The sequence below is a fragment of the Vombatus ursinus genome, unplaced genomic scaffold (genome assembly GCF_900497805.2).
Source record: "Vombatus ursinus unplaced genomic scaffold, bare-nosed wombat genome assembly UNPS02009173.1, whole genome shotgun sequence".
NCBI classification, from domain to species: Eukaryota; Metazoa; Chordata; class Mammalia; order Diprotodontia; family Vombatidae; genus Vombatus; species Vombatus ursinus.
The window spans coordinates 2,347,119-2,363,924 of NW_020948951.1; the positions used below are offsets into that span (position 1 = coordinate 2,347,119).

The 16,806-nt window shown below is 45.1% G+C and overlaps 1 protein-coding gene across 4 annotated transcripts in view; it reads left to right on the forward strand.

The window, feature by feature from the left end:
- Positions 1-16,180, forward strand: part of NANOS3 (nanos C2HC-type zinc finger 3) — a 28,966-nt gene extending 12,786 nt beyond the window's left edge. For 3 of the 4 annotated variants that reach the window (XM_027851343.1, XM_027851341.1, XM_027851342.1), the window contains 3 exons: positions 11,180-11,955; positions 12,972-13,514; positions 15,457-16,180. In XM_027851343.1, the coding sequence (XP_027707144.1) occupies positions 13,007-13,514; positions 15,457-15,500 (552 nt within the window). In that variant the 5' untranslated portion in view covers positions 11,180-11,955; positions 12,972-13,006 and the 3' untranslated portion in view covers positions 15,501-16,180. The remainder of the gene's footprint in view (positions 1-11,179; positions 11,956-12,971; positions 13,515-15,456) is intronic. The other variant, XM_027851344.1, reaches the window with a different exon arrangement.
- Positions 16,181-16,806: the final 626 nt, after the last annotated feature.

Sequence of the window (16,806 nt, forward strand, 5' to 3'; positions counted from 1 at the left end):
CATGCCATATCTTTTTCTCATTTTTCTTTCTTATAGTTTTCTACTAATTCTGATCATTGCTTTGAAAAGTTGGTAGTCTGACTTCAGATAACTGATTCAGGAAAGATTTCACATCAATACCAAGTCCTTTATTATCTGTTAAAATTTAATTAATTTCATTTTTTTTTAACTATGGGGTAGCTAGGTGGTACTGTGGATAGAACATTGGGCCCTGGAATCAGGAGGATCTGAGTTCAAATCCCACCTCAGATACTTACTAGCTATGTGACCCTGGGCAAGTCACTTAACCCCAATTGCCCCAAAAATAAATAAATGATGTTACTTGGTGCTCTCCATATGTAGTGCCTACCTACACTTTTTGTTGTGAAGTGTTCATGAAATAAAGGCGTGAGACTTCTATGTAGTCTACATGTGTCTTGGACTTCTCTCATTCCTTACTCTTGAACCATGTTTTCTAATATAAATCTCTCCATTCTCACCTATTCCTGTCATTGCATTGAAATCACCAAGTATTTTACTGATTTTAATTTGGAGGGTCTTGTTGAGTTATTATAAGATTTTTCTACTTTTTCATTCTCTGCAACCAAAGTTTACTGATAAGCTGAAGTTATCTTTGTACAAGAGTCTTTTTGCTGGTGCTTAACTGAAGGACTGAAATACAGGATGATTAAATATCCTGGAAAATGTTCAATTCAGTTGCCTTTGGGCATATGGTAAAACCAGCTCCCACAACTTCCTTTGTGTCCTCTCCAAGGGCTACCTATGAGCTATCCTTCCACTGAACTCAACTTCTTTTTTCTAGTTTTATTTCTAGCAAGAATGTCAAGATTGACATGATTTAGCTCTCCCAGCAGTCTGTCCACTCGCTGGGACAAGAATCTTATAGTTAGAATACCAGCCGCCAAGGTAAAGTTGATGGTCGGTCTAAAAAAGCTAGAGTCTTAGGACCCCCTCCTCTTCGGCCACTCTGCCACCATCACTTCGGAAGTAGAAGTGAGGGTAATTTTGTATTTTGTCCTTCAGTTCTCACTGGCACTGGCAGGTTGGCTCTCCAGAACTTGACTGATACCTCAGGGTCTAGGGGGGATGCCCTGCAGGTACCTGCTTTGAACACTGGAGCTAACAATCCCCATTGTTGTGTTTCCCCTTAACAGTTAGCCTGTAGACAAAATTAGCTCTTCAATCATCAGTCATTTATTTGTTCTCCCTCCCACCCCTCACCCTAGTGGAAAAAAACAAACAAACCAAAACCCTTGTAACAAATTCCCATATTGGCCACATGCTAAAATATGTATCTCATTCTGCCTATTATTCTATCACTTCTGTCATCAGGTGAGCAGCATTATTAATCAACAGTTCTCTATAATCATGATTGATCATTGCATTGATGAGAATTCTTAAGTTTTTCAAAATTGTTTGTCTTTACAATGTTGATGTTATAATATAAATTTTTTTTCCTGGTTCTACTCACTTCATTCTGCATCGATCTATATAAGTCTCCCCAGGTTTCCCTGAAACTCTCTTAATTAATTTCTTACAATCCAAGAGTATTCCTTTACATTCATATACCATAATTTGTTCAGCCATTTTCTCATCAATAGGTACCCCCTTAGTTTTTAGTTTTTGCCACCACAAAAAGAGCAGCTATAAATATTTTTGTGCTTACAGTATCTTTTCTTCTTTCTTTGATCTCTTTGGGATATATAGGTTTAGTAGTGTTTTTCAGAGGTCAAATGGTATGCATAGTTTGGTAACTTTGGGGGCTTTCCAGAATAGCCGGACCAATTCACAGTTTCCACACAACAGTGCATTAAAGCACCTGTTTGCCTTCCAACATTGACACACTTAACTCTTTAACAAAAGCTTTTACTAAGATGTCATAGTAAGGACAGGAACTAAAAAACATTCTTGCTCAAAAGCTGGGGTGCATCCCCCCTACTAATATACAGTGTGTCTATGGGGATGGGCACACCCTTCTAGTACAATGAAAGTGAGGTATGCCTGTAGGGAGCGTGTGTCCGAGACTCCCCCTCTCTACCTCTCAACCTGGGGTTTTCAGGGTTAGCTCACTCTTGAGTCTGTTCAGCTTTCCCCTCTGATGACTCCCTCCTAGAAGCCTCTTCTGAGTTCAAGTGACTGCCTCCAAAATTGAAGAGGGGCATGTGTGTCTCGGTTTTCTTATCTATAAAATAGGGACAATAATAGCACCTCCTTCACAAAGGTGAGAATCTAATGTGATAGTATATGTAAGGCATTTCACAAACCTTAAAACACTTGATAAATATTAACTATTATTATTATGATGATGATGGCACAAACAGTCAGAACTTGTAATTTACTGCATAGCCCTTGAAAATCCAGGGTCCCCTTCACATCAAAGTGAGGCACCACTATGGGATTTTGTGGAGCGACTAAAATCTAGGATAAATGAGGAGATGGTAGAATGAGTCGCCAGCTATTCTCAAGTCACCACCACTGGATGTCTTCTCCTGGTGTCTTCTCCTGACCCACTAGCTCTGCTGCTAGATGGGGAAAAGGGAGCAGAGAAAATCCTCCAGGTCAGCTCCATGCCAGGAGTGCCGGAGCAGGACTTTGTAAAGGACTACTCCATCCTGGCATGGCTTGCTCTTGGTGAATCTGTGATAGCTTACGATGATCAAGTGCTCACAAACCACCTTCTAACAAAACTTCTTTTTGAATTTTTTCAAGAATCAAAGCCGCCCTCTTCTTTTTGAAAACAGCTCTACCTTTGACCGTTTCCAGGCCTGGGACATCTCTTCCACTTTCTATGATTTTTTAAAGATCACTGAAAATGGCTCAGCAATTGTAATTGCCAGCTCTCTCAGCACCCAGTCACTCAGGCACTCTCAGTGACATCCAGTGGTGGTGACTTGAATACACTGAGAGCATCTGGGGACTCATTCTGCCGTCTCTTCGTTTATCCTAGATTTTAGTTGCTCCACAAACTGGTACCTCACTTTGATGTGAAAGGGACTCTGGATTTTCTTTCTTTCTTTTTTTTTTTCCTTAGGCAATTGGGGTTAAGTGACTTGCCCAGGGTCACACAGCTAGTTAAGTATCAAGTGTTTGGTCTGAGACCAGATTTGAACTCAGGTCCTCCTGACTTCAGGGCCAGTGCTCTATCCACTGCACCACCTAGCTGCCCCGGGACTCTGGATTTTCAAAGGCTATGCAGCAAACTGCAAGTTCTGTTTATGCCATAATAATAATAATAATAACCAATATTTATCTAGTGTTTTGAAGTTTATGAAATGTCTTACATATACTATCCATTAGATTCTCATCTTTGTGAAGGAGGTGCTATTATTTTCCCTACTTTACAGATAAGAAAACTGAGATTAAAAGGGTAAATGACTTGCCCAAAGTCATACAGTCAGTAAGTATTTGAGGCAAGATTCAAGTTCAGGTCTCCTTTACTCCCAACTTCAGCACTCTATTTACTGTATACCAGGCTGTCCACCATGTTGGAAAGCCTTCTAGTAGAGTCCCATTAATATACTATTTCTGCTTTGGGGGATCAGTCTAACTAAAGACGGATAGAAAGACTCATCACCAGCTCCTTTGGTTGAATCTTTGGCAATGCATGAAGCAAAGAGAAAGACAGAATGGCCAGAGTCCTGTGGGGGCACCCATCTCCTTCTGCAGTAATGGCATCAGAGTGGCAGCAAAGGGGGCAAGAAGTGTTAAGAATCACCGTCTTTAGATAGTCTGTAAACATGACCTTATAGATGGTATTGAAGCCTCATACCTATATATCAGGAATACTTTTGCTTTTTCTATTATTTTTAAATAAGTTTTATTAATTTTTTTTGCTTTTTTTACATCTCAGTCAATCCTGGATATTACTGTCCCCACCCCCAGTCAGCCTTCCTTTCTAATAAAGAAAATAGTTGAGCAAAATCAAAATATTCTCATAATACTATATGCAAAATTCTGTACTCATCCCTCATCCGTGTATTGTCAGGAGTACTTTATTCAAGAAAAGAGGGAGAGATTCCAGACATTGTTGTTTAGTCATTTCTGTCATGTCTGACTCTTCGTGACCCCATTTGGAGTTTTCTTGGCAGAGGTACTAGAATGGTTTGCCATTTCCTTCTCCAGCTCATTTGACAGATGAGGAAACTGAGGCAAACAGGGTTAAATGACTTGCCCAAAGTCATACGGCGAGTAAGTGTCTGAGGCCAGATTTGAATTCGGGTCTGACTTCAGGCCCAGCACCCTATCCACTGTGCCACCTAGCTGCCCATTTCTGGAAAGGGGAGCACCAAAGTCTATCACCAAAAATTTTGATTAAATCCTAACCCATATAATCTGTTACTGATGTGGGAGCCATTTCTGAATCAACTGATTATAGTGAGACCATCAGGCTCTTCGAGCAAATAATAAAATGATAAATTAGGTAAGCAAAAATGAGAAGACATGGCATATAATTGAAACAACTCTAACCTGACCTATTTTTTAAAAAACTGTTGAGGCTGATAAATTTGAAATAGACAAAAGAATAGACATCAACAGAGACTGTGACCATTTCCTTTGTTACTGATATGGATCAATCATCACAACAAAGTGACCACAAGAACTGGGACTGCCTCAGCTAACAATGCCTGTATCTCCATGCCAAACAGAAATGGCAGCCAAGGACAAACCCGTTGTAGAATTTTAAACTTGTTCATAATATATTACAAGGGAGAATGGTAGAAAATGATGAGTAGTATTATCTCTTAATGGTGAGAAGCAATGGAAGAGAAGATAGCTTTATAGAAACATAGCTAAGAGATCCAATTAAGCTACATCAGCTCCAAACTGGAAGAGCAGTCAATTGAGAGAGCTTTGGAGTCATAGGAACTGAGTTCAGATTTCACATCTGACTCTACCTACATGACCTTAGTCAAATCTCTTAGCCTCTCTGGTCCTGAGTTTCCTAATCTGTTGAGTTGTCTCCAGTTGTGTCCAATTCTTCATGACCCCCAACTCTTCATGACCCCTTTTGGGATTTTCTGGGCAAAGTTACTAGAGTAGTTTGCCATTTCCTTCTCTAGCTCATTTTATAGATGGAACTAAGGTAAACAGGGTTAAGTGACTTGCCCAGGGTCATAGGGCTAATAAGTACCTGAGGCCAGATTTGAACTCAGGAAGATGAGTCTTCCTGACTCCCAGCCCAGTGCTCTGTGCACTATGGCACCACCTAGCTGCACTCATTCTTCATTAGCAGTTTTTGATTCCATCTTCTGTATGTCTGTCTTCTTAAAATCTGAATTGTGGGTTCTTTTCGCAGCTGCATCAGTCCTTTTCCTCATTAGAATCCTTTGTGCTGTACAAGAAGCACAATTCCCCCTCCCTCCTTTTTTCCCCCAATTTCTCCCCTTACAAACTTTTTACAATTAAAGAATCCATTTTTTTCATCTTCCCTCATCCCCATTGCAGAAGAGGAAAAAAAAAAACAAAACAAAACTGTTGTCCCACTTCCCCTCTAGAGTCTTAGGTCACGGAATCTGTTCTAGCAGAATTTCCCAGAAGGCTACCACTGCATCATCAGCATTCAGAATATTTGTTGAATCAGCAAGCATTTATTAAGCTCTTGTTCCCTGCAAGGCACTAAGCCAGGTGCTGGTAAAACAAAGGCAAAGAACCCCAAAAGAGCCTGAGCCCTCAAGGAGCTTACATTCTGTACACACATAATTGGAGATTTGCTGGAACTGATTGTTAAATTTTCAATGTGAGCATTGACATCTCAGAAATGGGCAAATGCTAATAAACTAGGGCTCGATTTATCATTCTGTGATTATCTAGACTTAAGAGACTGATGGAGAAAATGTTAATAATGCAAAATTTTTAAGTGTGTCATTTTTTTTTTCAGAAAAGCCTGCTGTTAAACATTTACCTGCACATTCTGCATGTAATATATACTGAATGTACATGTAAAGTAATTTGGGGGGGGGCGCTATCAACTGGGAGCATCAGGAAAGGCTTCAAGTAAGAGGTGGTGTCTTGGAAGGAAACTAGAGATGCTAAGCAGCTGAGACGAGGCAGGAGTGAATTCCAGGCATGGGGGACATCCTGAGCCAAGCTTAGGAGATGGAACAGCATGTGTGGGGAGTGGCAGGAAGGCCAGAATGCATGCATGAATGCACCTGAGCTGAGCTTCACAAGATATGTAAAGGTGAAGAAGAGAAGAGGGGAAGGCCATTCCAGGAAGAAGGAACAGCAGAAACAGCATGGGGCAATTACCTCAATTCCACCTGGGTTCCCGTGCAGCCTGGTGTCCTGTCCTAGATGCTGCTTTCAACTCAGAGGAGTGATGGGGAAAGGGAGCAGAGTAGGGAGGGTGTTTGGGATTTCCACCCCTAGGCCCATCTTCCTACCTTCAAGGAGTCTGCCTCCCATGAGATGCCAAAGGTTTGGGGGAACATTCAACGCTGTCGGTGAGTTTGAGCAGCTGAAGGCAAACCATCGACCGTTGAGTGGACCCTGCAACCTTAAATTACCACCTGATGCCTGCCAGGGAGCCCAGGCCTGATGACTAGAGGGTCTAGAGTCACTGACAAGGTGCAGGGCTCTCCTCTTATACCACGAGCCATAGACTGCCTGGAATTTTCTGGGTCCCTTGTCTCTATTTTGACCTTCAGGCCATTTTTTTCCACTCCTCAAATGTCATCTGCCTATGGCAGTCTACAGTACTGTGTTAACTGGATGAATTCAGGCTAAATATCCAGCCTTTGAGCCATGCCTCTCAATCCTAGGTCGTTTTGTCCATCTAAACCAAAGGTCACAATCAACATTCATTGCTGTCGGTGGGTTGTGAGATGTGAGGAAAAACTCACCGATGGATGAATGTCACTGTGGCTGGGCCAGACTTGGACCTGGAGAGACAAGGGTTGGACAGCACAGGAAGAAGAAGGGGCTGCACCGATAGAGCTCCATGGGGTCAAGGAGACCACAAGGCAATCGGGAAGGTCCTGGGCCGGGAGTGAGTCGGACAGACTCCCAGCCTGGGGCCCACTCTTACCCTACAGTATTGTGACCTTGGACAGACAACTTCCCAATATTCCTCAACTCTTAAACGTAGAGAGAAATCCCCCCTTGTTCCACTTCTCTGGGTGGTTGTCAGTATTCTATGAGCCAATAGACATGTGCAGACTTTGAATGGTATAATGAAGGGATTGTACCCACAGAATGAAAGTGGAGGCAGCACCAGGTATGGAGAGAAGCCCGGGTTTATGGTCAAGAACCTGGATTCAGAGCATTCTATTGCTTTCTAGTCTGTTAGTCAGTCAACAAGCATTTATTAAGGGCACAGGGCTAAGCTAGGGCTGTGGAGGAAGGCAAAAATATGGTCTTACCCCTCTAGGAATGCAAATTGTAATGGGGGACATGCATCTATATAATGTAAATAGTGGGGAATTTCATGGGGATGGGGAGAGAGGGAGCTGAAAAGGTTCTTGTGGAAAGTGGGATTTGAAGAGTCATGAAGGAAGGCCAGACATGAGGATGGGGAGAATTCCAGGCATGGGGAATAAAGGCCCTGGAGAGGTAGATGGAGTCGTGTGGGAGGAACCTCATAGAGGACAGAGTCGAGTGTAAGAAGCCTGGAAAGGCAGGGAGGGGCCAGGATGTGAATGTTCTCCTCCACCTGGATCCTCTTCTGTCTAATGAGGGTTCCCCTCAGCTAGAAATCTCAAGGTTGTCATAATCAAACTACTAGGGAATCCCATCCGACTTCCAGCCCGTTTTGTGCCGTGAGGCACCAGGGCATCCGGTCCTCCCTCTCCAAAGTCCCTGGGCCTGGCATTTAGTTAATTCCTGCTGGGCAGAATTGTCTTCTACCTCTTTTTGCCTCCAGCTGTGTTTGCTGGTTTATTTGACACCCCTAAGAGGAGACACTTATCTTCAAACAAAGGGTAGTTCTGACAGCTTTGTTTTTCATTAACTGCTAATCTTTCAGATGAGGAAATTGGAAGTGCCTTACCCAAGTTCCCACGGTAAGGATGGAAGCTGTGATTAGAACCCAGGTCTTCTGCCTCCTAAGTTTAGAAGAAGGCAAGAAGAGGAGGAATGCACTGGGAAAGGCCTGAACCAGGACTTAGCTCCCCAGAGACACCTGGAGAAGGGCACAGGCAGGGACTTGTTAATTTGGGTCTTGCTTCCTGGCATTGGGCAATGCTGGGAAGGTCATGGGTGACCACCAGTACGCACAGCCCTGTTCCCTTAATGAGGTACCTAGCGAAGGGGAGAGATTTTCCTAGCCTGTGGGGGGGGCTTCCTTTCTTCCTCTGAGGCCTGTGCCCCGGAGGGGAGGAAGGGGAGAGGGTAGTTCCAATGCCTTCTCCTTCCCAGATCCGTAAAAGTGCTGCCCCAACAGCCCCTGCGGGCATGGGGTGGGAAGGAAGGGAGGCCTCTCTCTCCTCCTTCAATTAGGATTTAGTTCACTAAGGGGACCGGTGAATAGTCCAACCTCTCCGCAAAGCTAAGGACTTAGATTCAACTCCAGGAAGGAGGTGGGAGCTCATGTCAGATACAGTGTAGCCAAGCCAGGAGGTGGAAAGGTACTACCCACCCTCCTGCTATGGATAGGGGGGAGTGGGAGCGGAAACAGCTGGGAAATGGAGAGGGGAGGAGCCCGAGTGGGATGATTGCTTCAGTTCTCAGCAGGTCCCAGGAGTTTAGTTTTCTAGTTTCCTCCGCAGACCCCGAAAGCCCTAAACAGCGTCGGGTGGAAAGTGGGATGGGACGGAATGGTTTGGGCAGCAGCAACCACTAGGCTGAGGAAGAAGAGGGGCTGGTCGCCCTAGAGGACAAAACCATTGGAGGCCAATCGAGCTTAAGCCATTTCTCCCAAAGAAACAACTCTGAGGAGGAAATAGTGTTGGGGGTTCACTAAAAGGATTGCTATTGATGCACAGGGAACTCATGGGTTAATTTAGATTTTTAAAGGAGGGCAGGGTACTAGGCCTTAAGTCAGGGAAACCCGAGATTATTTTCAAATCCAGCCTCTGACACTGGCTGTATGACCCTGGGCAAGTCACTTAACCTGTTTGCCTCAGTGTCCTCATGTGTAAAATGGGGATAATAGCACTTACCTCCCAAAGTTGTTGTGAGAATCATCTGAGATGATATATGTAAAACGCCTAACACTGTGCCTGACACAGAGTAAGCACTATATTTTCTAAACACTAACATTTGTTAGCTATTATTACTGACAGTGGAGGATAATCATAAATGAACTGTAGGTCTTGTAAAAAGGGTCCAGAGCAAAGTATCACAGAGTGAATTCAGGAAAGCTAAGGAAGGATGGAAAAGGATTTTGTTATTTTTATTATTTATTATTATTATGCTGTGCTGGAAGAAGCGCACACAGTACCTGCACCTTCCCTCCCTCCCCCTCCCCAAACAAATTATTTTATATTGGCTTTGTTGGTATTTACTATTTGCTTATCTGTATACCTGTCTTCCTCCAGTCCACAGGCCAGGCCCATCCCCTCAGAAGGTTAGCTCCTGGAGGTGTGGGACTGTTACATTTCTGTTTTGGGCTTATGTGAGGGGCTGATTAAACTGCTTGTTTACAATATTGATTGATAAACTGGAAGAAAGATGGCAGCTTGGGGAGGATTGGATAACAATGTTGGAGAGAAGATGGTGCTGTGTTATTTTAATATACCCTTTTCCCCCTCCTCCAAGGACAATAATCTTTGTTCTGAAAAGAACTTGACAAAAATGTCCATTAGGGAGTGGAAACCCAAGATAAGTAGGTATATCCTAATACCTGGCTTCCCTTAGTAGCTTCAGGTCCAGAGGGGCTACACTCCAGGGGAGCTCCAGATTGGCTGATGGGATTACTGAGTCATCTTTGGAAGATCTTGTAGGATGGGAGAATTACTCCCGGACTGCAAAAGGGCTGTAAAAAAGTGAAGTGAAAATTAGGCCTGTGAGCTTGCTCTCTGTGTCTAGAAAGTTTTTTAGAATTATTTTTAAAGGAATGGTGAGTGACCATTTAAATTAGATGAAATATTTTACATTGACATAGTACTTTGAGGTTTGCAAAGCCCTCAATGGGCACTGAAATCATTTGAATCACCCAACAACCCTGGGAGGGTTATACAGGTAATACCTGTACTGTATAGGTATTATTGCCCCCATTTTATAGATGAGGAAACTGAGGCCCAGAGAAGTAGTCTTTGGCAGCCCTCTAGCTCCTAAGTGTCAGAGAGGTCAGATCATGCACTTTATTCACCAGCACCATTGTCAATCTAGAAAAGAAATCCTTGTTCCCAAAGAGCCAGCAAAGGTTTTATCAAAAACGTGTGCCTGAACACTCTGACTTCCTTTTCCTTTTTTTTTTTTTTCGTCAGGGTTACTAGGCTGGGAGGGTCATTTGGCAAAGTCTCTCCAGCTGTTCTTGAGGACAAACTGGAGAGATATGGACTGAGATGAGGAAACTGAGGTCCAGAGCTGGGAAGGGACATCCCCCAACGACACAGTGGCTAGAACCCAAGGGCTTAAGGTTGTCTTATTCTCACCTACAAATAGGACTCTCTAGAACACCCTGGTTGCATTGGTGCCAGCAAAACTGGCGAATGAGGCAGAGCCAGATTAAAATATAATTGGGAAATATTTAACAAAATAAAATTATGACAGGATAATGTCTGAGTCAGTATGCAGCCCTATTTCTGTTTGAGTTTGATCCCACTACCTTTTTAAAATTTATTTATTTTTAGTTTTCAACATTCACTTCCACAAGATTTTGAGTTCCACATTTTCACCCCATCTCGCCCCTCCCCCCACCCCAAGATGGCATGCATTCTGAATACCCCTTCCCCTAATCTGCCCTCCCTTCTATCACCATCTCCCTTCTCATATCCCCTTTTCCTTCTATTTTCCTGTAGGGCAGGATAGATTTCTGTACACCATTTCCTGTATTTCTTATTTCCCAGTTGCATGAAAAAACATTTTTTAAAACATGTGTTTTTAAAACTTTGGGTTCCAAATTTTCTCCCTTCCTCCCCTCCCTACCTACCGTCATTGATAAGGCAAGCAATTAAATATAGGTTATATATGTGCAGTTATGCAAAACACTTCCATAGTAGACATGCTGTGAAAAACTAAATATATTTCCCTTAATCCTATTCCGCCCCCCGTTTATTCTTTTCTTTCTTTTGACCAGGTCCCTCCTCAGAAGTGTTTGCTTCTGATTTTGATCCCACTGCCTTACAAGACTAGCCCAGTCCTGAGTGACTCACCTCTCTTTTCTTGGAGCTGTAGGAGCCCTTATTAAACTAAGTGGACTACTCATTGAGCCCTGGTCATATTCGTCAGTAAACAAGCATTTGCTTTTCCAGTGAGCCCCACAGGCATTGTGCAAGGCTGGAGATACAAAGACACCTGTGCCCTGTAGGGGAGACAATATGTATACATGTTGGAAAACACAAATTAGATACAAAATAATACAGGGGATTCTAACGGGGGAGGGCACTAGCAGTGCAGCGATCAGCCAAGGCTTTGCAGGGCTCTCAAGCTGAGTGTTGAAGGAGCTGAGAAATTCCAAGAAACAGGTGAAGAGAGGGAGTGCATTCCAACCATGGCAGACAGCCAGTGCAAAGGAGGTAGGAGAGAACCACTGGGAAGGGAAGTAATGTAGAATAAGGCTAGAGAAATAGGCCAGGGGTCCGAAGGGCTCCAAGTGCCAAACAGGAGCCTAGAGGTGATCCTGGAGGTCATAGAGAGCCTCTGGAGTTTGAGAATTCCCTGGTCCAGAAATCACTCAGAGAACTGTGTCAAAGACCAACTGGAGTGGGGGCAGGGAAAGCCGATAGACAGGCTATTGCAGTAGTCTACACCAAAGGAGAGCAAGCCAAGTGGTATTTCTACGTAGAAAGATCTTCCTTCGGCCTCTCCACTCCCAGGCCAGGGCTCATATGCTAGGCCCTCCAAACACATTTGGTAAGTGACGGTGAATTATTTACTAAATAAATTACTGGACTGCCTAGCAAGCAAAGGGCTGCCACTGAAGCCCTGCCTATTCCAGCCTTAGCCCGAGGCCCCAGAGAGAAGGGTTTAGATTAGATTCATCTAGTTGAGCCTTCAGCGTTTTACAGAAGAAGAGACAGAGGAAGTCACTTTGCAAGGAAGGCAAGTGACTTGCCCAAATTGTCTGACTCCTTGGTGACCCCATTTGGGGTTTTCTCAGCAAAGATGCTAGAGTGGTTTGCCATTTTCTTCACCATTGTGTCCCCATTCTACACATGATGAACTGAGACAAACAGGGCTAAATGACTTGCCCAGGGTCACACTGCTAGTAAGTGTCTGAGGCCCAATTTGAACTCAGGTCTTCTTGACTCCAGCCTGGTACGCTAACCACTGCACCACCTGGCTGCCCTTGCCCAAAGTCTGGAATACAAACCCAGGCCCTCATACCCCAGAGCCAGAGCCCCTCTGCTTGACCATCCTGGTTTTCAGAGCCTGGCAACCTGAGGCTGTGGCATGCCAATCCTGAGGGGTTGGGGGAGAAACTGGCCCACCAGAGTGTTGCAACCTAAGGCTAGGAAAGTCACACCCAGACCAGGAGGCACTGAGGCACAGAGTGTTCCTCTAACCCAGGGGAGAACTACACAGTAGCAGAGTGTGGGGGTGGGGTGGGGGTAGGGTGGGGGCCGGGTGGGTGGTTCCTTCCCTCCTTCCCTCCATTAAAATGCAAGTTGAAGATTTCTTAGTTCTCTAGCCCTGAGCTCTACCAGAGGCTATTTGAATGTGGAGCTAAAAGGAAGAGACCCCTCCCCCAAGTCCCTCTGGAGCGGAGGTAACCTGTAGACTTCTAGTCTGCAAGTGAGGTGGGAGCTGGGGGTGGGGGGCGGCTAGCGAGGGTTCTTTTGCTCCTTTCAGTTGTAATTGGCTGCTTGAGGATACTTAAGGCCCTAGCTTCCCTGCCTAGCCCTAATCCCATCATCTTTCCCCACCAGGGCTGGTGGCCTGCACTACAGGGTCCTCGATTTAGATGGAGGACTTCAATCTGTGGAGGGATTATCTGGGACTCGCCAGTGTGGTGGGGGCTCTCAGGGAAGAAAAGCTGGAGCCCCAGGGGGTAGGGACAGAGCCTGGCCCAGGCCCTGGCCCCAGCCTAAGGCAGGACCTCCTGCCCCCCAAGGATCCCCTTTGCACCTTTTGCAAGCACAATGGGGAGTCTCGAAACATCTACTTGTCCCACACACTGAAGGACGAGGAAGGCCGGGTGGTGTGCCCCATCCTGAGAAAATATGTGTGCCCACAGTGCAGAGCCACCCAAGACAATGCCCACACCAAGCGCTTCTGCCCGCTCACCAGCAAGGGCTACATGTCTGTGTACAGCTACACGGCCCGTAATTCGGCTGGCAAACGGGCTACGCTTCAGTGGCCATCAGAGGAAGCGAACCTGGCCAAGGCCAGGGCCAAGAGGCTTCCGGCAGTGCCAGAAGGAAAAACTTCCACCCAGCCTCAGGATGAAAGCAGCGCAGGCCGTGGCACAGGTAAGAGAAGGGTATGGGAGGGAGAGACTGGCAGGACTCCTGGGTTCTGAGGGACTCCAGCAAGCAAAATCAGGCATCTTGCAAGAGACTATTTCTACTAGATAGAAGGGAAAAAACTTCCTAACAGTCACAGCCATATAGTATGGAAGGGGACTGACTGCCTCCTTCCAGAGGAATGGTTCCCTTGGCCCTTACTGAGTCACTCCCTGTTCACTGTAACCCAGGATTTCCCAGCCTACTGCCCCGAACCAAAACTGCCTGCCACCTCTCCCCTCCCCTCTAGGGGAGTCACCGTATTCACTCATTCATTCAATAAACTTATTCCTGGAGGCTGGTGGTTGTAGATTGGATTCCAGCTCCTGGTACGGCCGAGATTAAAAATAGCTCAGATCTCTGTGGGAATTTAGGGTTTCCAGATAATTTGCCTTAGCACAACCAGTAGTGCTATCTCTATTTTATAGGTGAGCAAACTAAGTAAGGTTAACTAAGAAGTTAGATGATTTCCCAGGGTTATAGAACTAGTAAATTATCATTATCAGGTCACCAGTGACTGACTCCCAATTCTAAAGCCCTTTCCCCCACTGCAGGATGTTTCTGGATAGATAGGGTTGGCCTCTGACATAACCATGAGTGGTAGAGCCTGGGGACTAGTGCTGCGGCTGGAGGGAGGACCAGGAGAGTTGGGGTTGGGCACTCAGCCCCTGCTCTGGGAAATCTCCGACTGAATGGAAAATGTTAATAACCCAGTCTGGGTGGCTTACCCTGATTCTGAGGTGCACAGGATCTGAATTACTGAAATGTCAGAATGAGGACCTTATATTTTAAAGTCAAGAGCAAAAAAAAAAAAAAAAAAAAAAAAGGCCCGGGAGTCAGAGAACTCCTGGGTTCCAAGCCTGTTCCTGCTATTTTCTTGTTTGTGTGACCCTGGTCAAGTCCTGCTCTGGGACTCTTGTTTTTCTCACATGTAAAATGAGGGGGTTGTATAAGAGCCCTACAGTTCTTAACATGGTGAGATTCTGGGACCCTGGACCAGTCATTTAATTTCTTGGTATTAGGTTTCCTGATTGTTGTTGAAAAAAACCTGTGGGCTATAGACACTAAAAGGATTATTAAGTCTTTTGTTTGTGGTGGTGGTTTTTAAAAAAGGATTGTTTTTTATTATTTATATAGCAACACATTGTTAGCCAGGATTTCCATACAAATAATCCACTTCACAAAACAATATGCCAGCTACACCCTCTCCTTTTATTGTATGCATTCATTCAGTAAGCAAATTTGTTACCTGACTGTGTTTTGGCTATAATTACAAAGTGTAAATGCTCTTGGAAACCAGTCTAAATTTTATATAAACATATATGTAGGAATAGGTGTTCTCCTGCAGTCCTTGCTGTATACCCTGCAAAACTCGAGCCTTTCCAAAAATAGGCTATGTATGTAGCATGCTTTGCTTACTGCTTATGAATCAGCACGACTTCCTTGTCTATAAATCTAGGATAAAATAAGACTCAGGACAAACAATGAGGCTTTCCTCCCAAATTTGCGTCTAGCAGGAATTGCCTCTAGGAAAGGGATGGAAATCCAGGACAAATCCTGGTGAGAACCCTACTTTGTAAGTTATTGCTTGGTGCCACAAATGTAGCCGACAGGAGGGGCAGCGGAGGAGCAGCCCAGGATTGAGGTCTTCTGTTTCTGGATTCTGGAGTGATCCAGTGAGCAATGGGTTTTTTTTTTTTGTTTGTTTGTTTTTGTTTTTTTACATAAGCACCAGTCTTTGTTGGGAGTTTGTAGGGATCCCAGCTGCTCTGGAAGGACCTGTCTTCGTGGGAGGAGGATGAAAAGGAAGCTGGGAATTTGAACCTACTGCACTGTTCTAGACCCAAAGGAGTGGCTGAATTAAAATGTTTTTCTCTGTTGCCTTTTTCTTCCCCTTTTGAATCTCTAGGGTCAAAAGCCTCCAGGACTGCTTTTGTCACTCTGAAACCATGAATTTCAGCTTCTGCCTAAGAGGACTTTGGGGACCCAGAAACCTGCTTTGCCTAAGCCAAGTCGACTACTGACAGAAAGGATTAGTGTGAGAGAGGGGAAGGAAGAGCAACATTCCAGGACGCCTTGGGGTCTCTCTCTCCAGCACCCAGCCCAGCTACATCTTCCTGGACTCTGAGCAGCTCCTCACTGCCCCGTTCCTTCCTACCAGGTCTGGCTGCCATAAAATCGCCTGACCCACGGCCTGGCCTGTGTTGGGCCTCTTGACTCTCCTGGTCCCTGGCCTCATCCCCTAAAATGACTTGCCTTAGGACTCGCAGATCTTCATGGTACAGGGAGACAGAGCTAAGCCTGGGGAAGGAGAGGCGACAGGCTTGTGAGATGAAAGTCCTGCCTGGGAAGTGACCTCAACTAACTGGACTGGGGATTCTGTCATTTCCCTTTTCTAGTACCTAATGACTGGTATGCAGGTTTGGCTCGCTTGATTATACAGCTGACAAAACACAAGGAGACTTGTATGTTATCATGCTATAAAGGCGTACTGGGAAGCCTGCAGAATGGCTCTTCCATACACAATTCTTGGGTTTCTTTTCCACACCTTTGTCAGGGTTCAAGTCCTCCCACACTGTTACTGGTGAATTGCTTTCTAAATAAAGAAAAAAGCCATATTCCACCAGTTTGTCCCTATGAGGCCTTTTTCTTTATCTGGCCATTCATTATTTCCTATCATTCTTTCTTTCTTCCCCTCTGCCTGTAGGACCCTCGGTTTTCACTTGTTCTTTGCCCTCCCCGTGACCTGTAATCCCTTCACTTCTCAGTTTTTTCCCAGGCTCTTTCCCCCACACTGGCTATACTGTCCTCCCTTCCCTACCTTGACCCTGTGGTGAACTAGTCCGACCCCATCCTATTTTCTTCACTTGAGGCTCTTGTCCTGTCACTGACAATGCCCTGTCAAACCCTATCCTTGGATAACTCCCACCATCCACCACTATCACTTCTGTTCAGAGGGTGAGAAAAATTCAGAACCATCCTAACTGGGTCCACTACAAATTTGTTACATAAGCTCAGCAGGAACCCAACTGCAACACGGCAGTCCTTGCACACTGCCCTAATTCATCCAACTCGCCACCGCTGCTATTTTCATCTCTCCTCAAGCCTCCTATGGTATTCCTCCCCACACTGTCAGCTGAGGACTTTGCCTGAAACAAACAGAGCCCGTTCACTGAGAGCTCTCCTCTCCTTTCCTTATTTCAAGTTATTTGGGTGTCTTCCCACGCCATTAAGTGACCCTTCTTGCCAAGGCAAACCC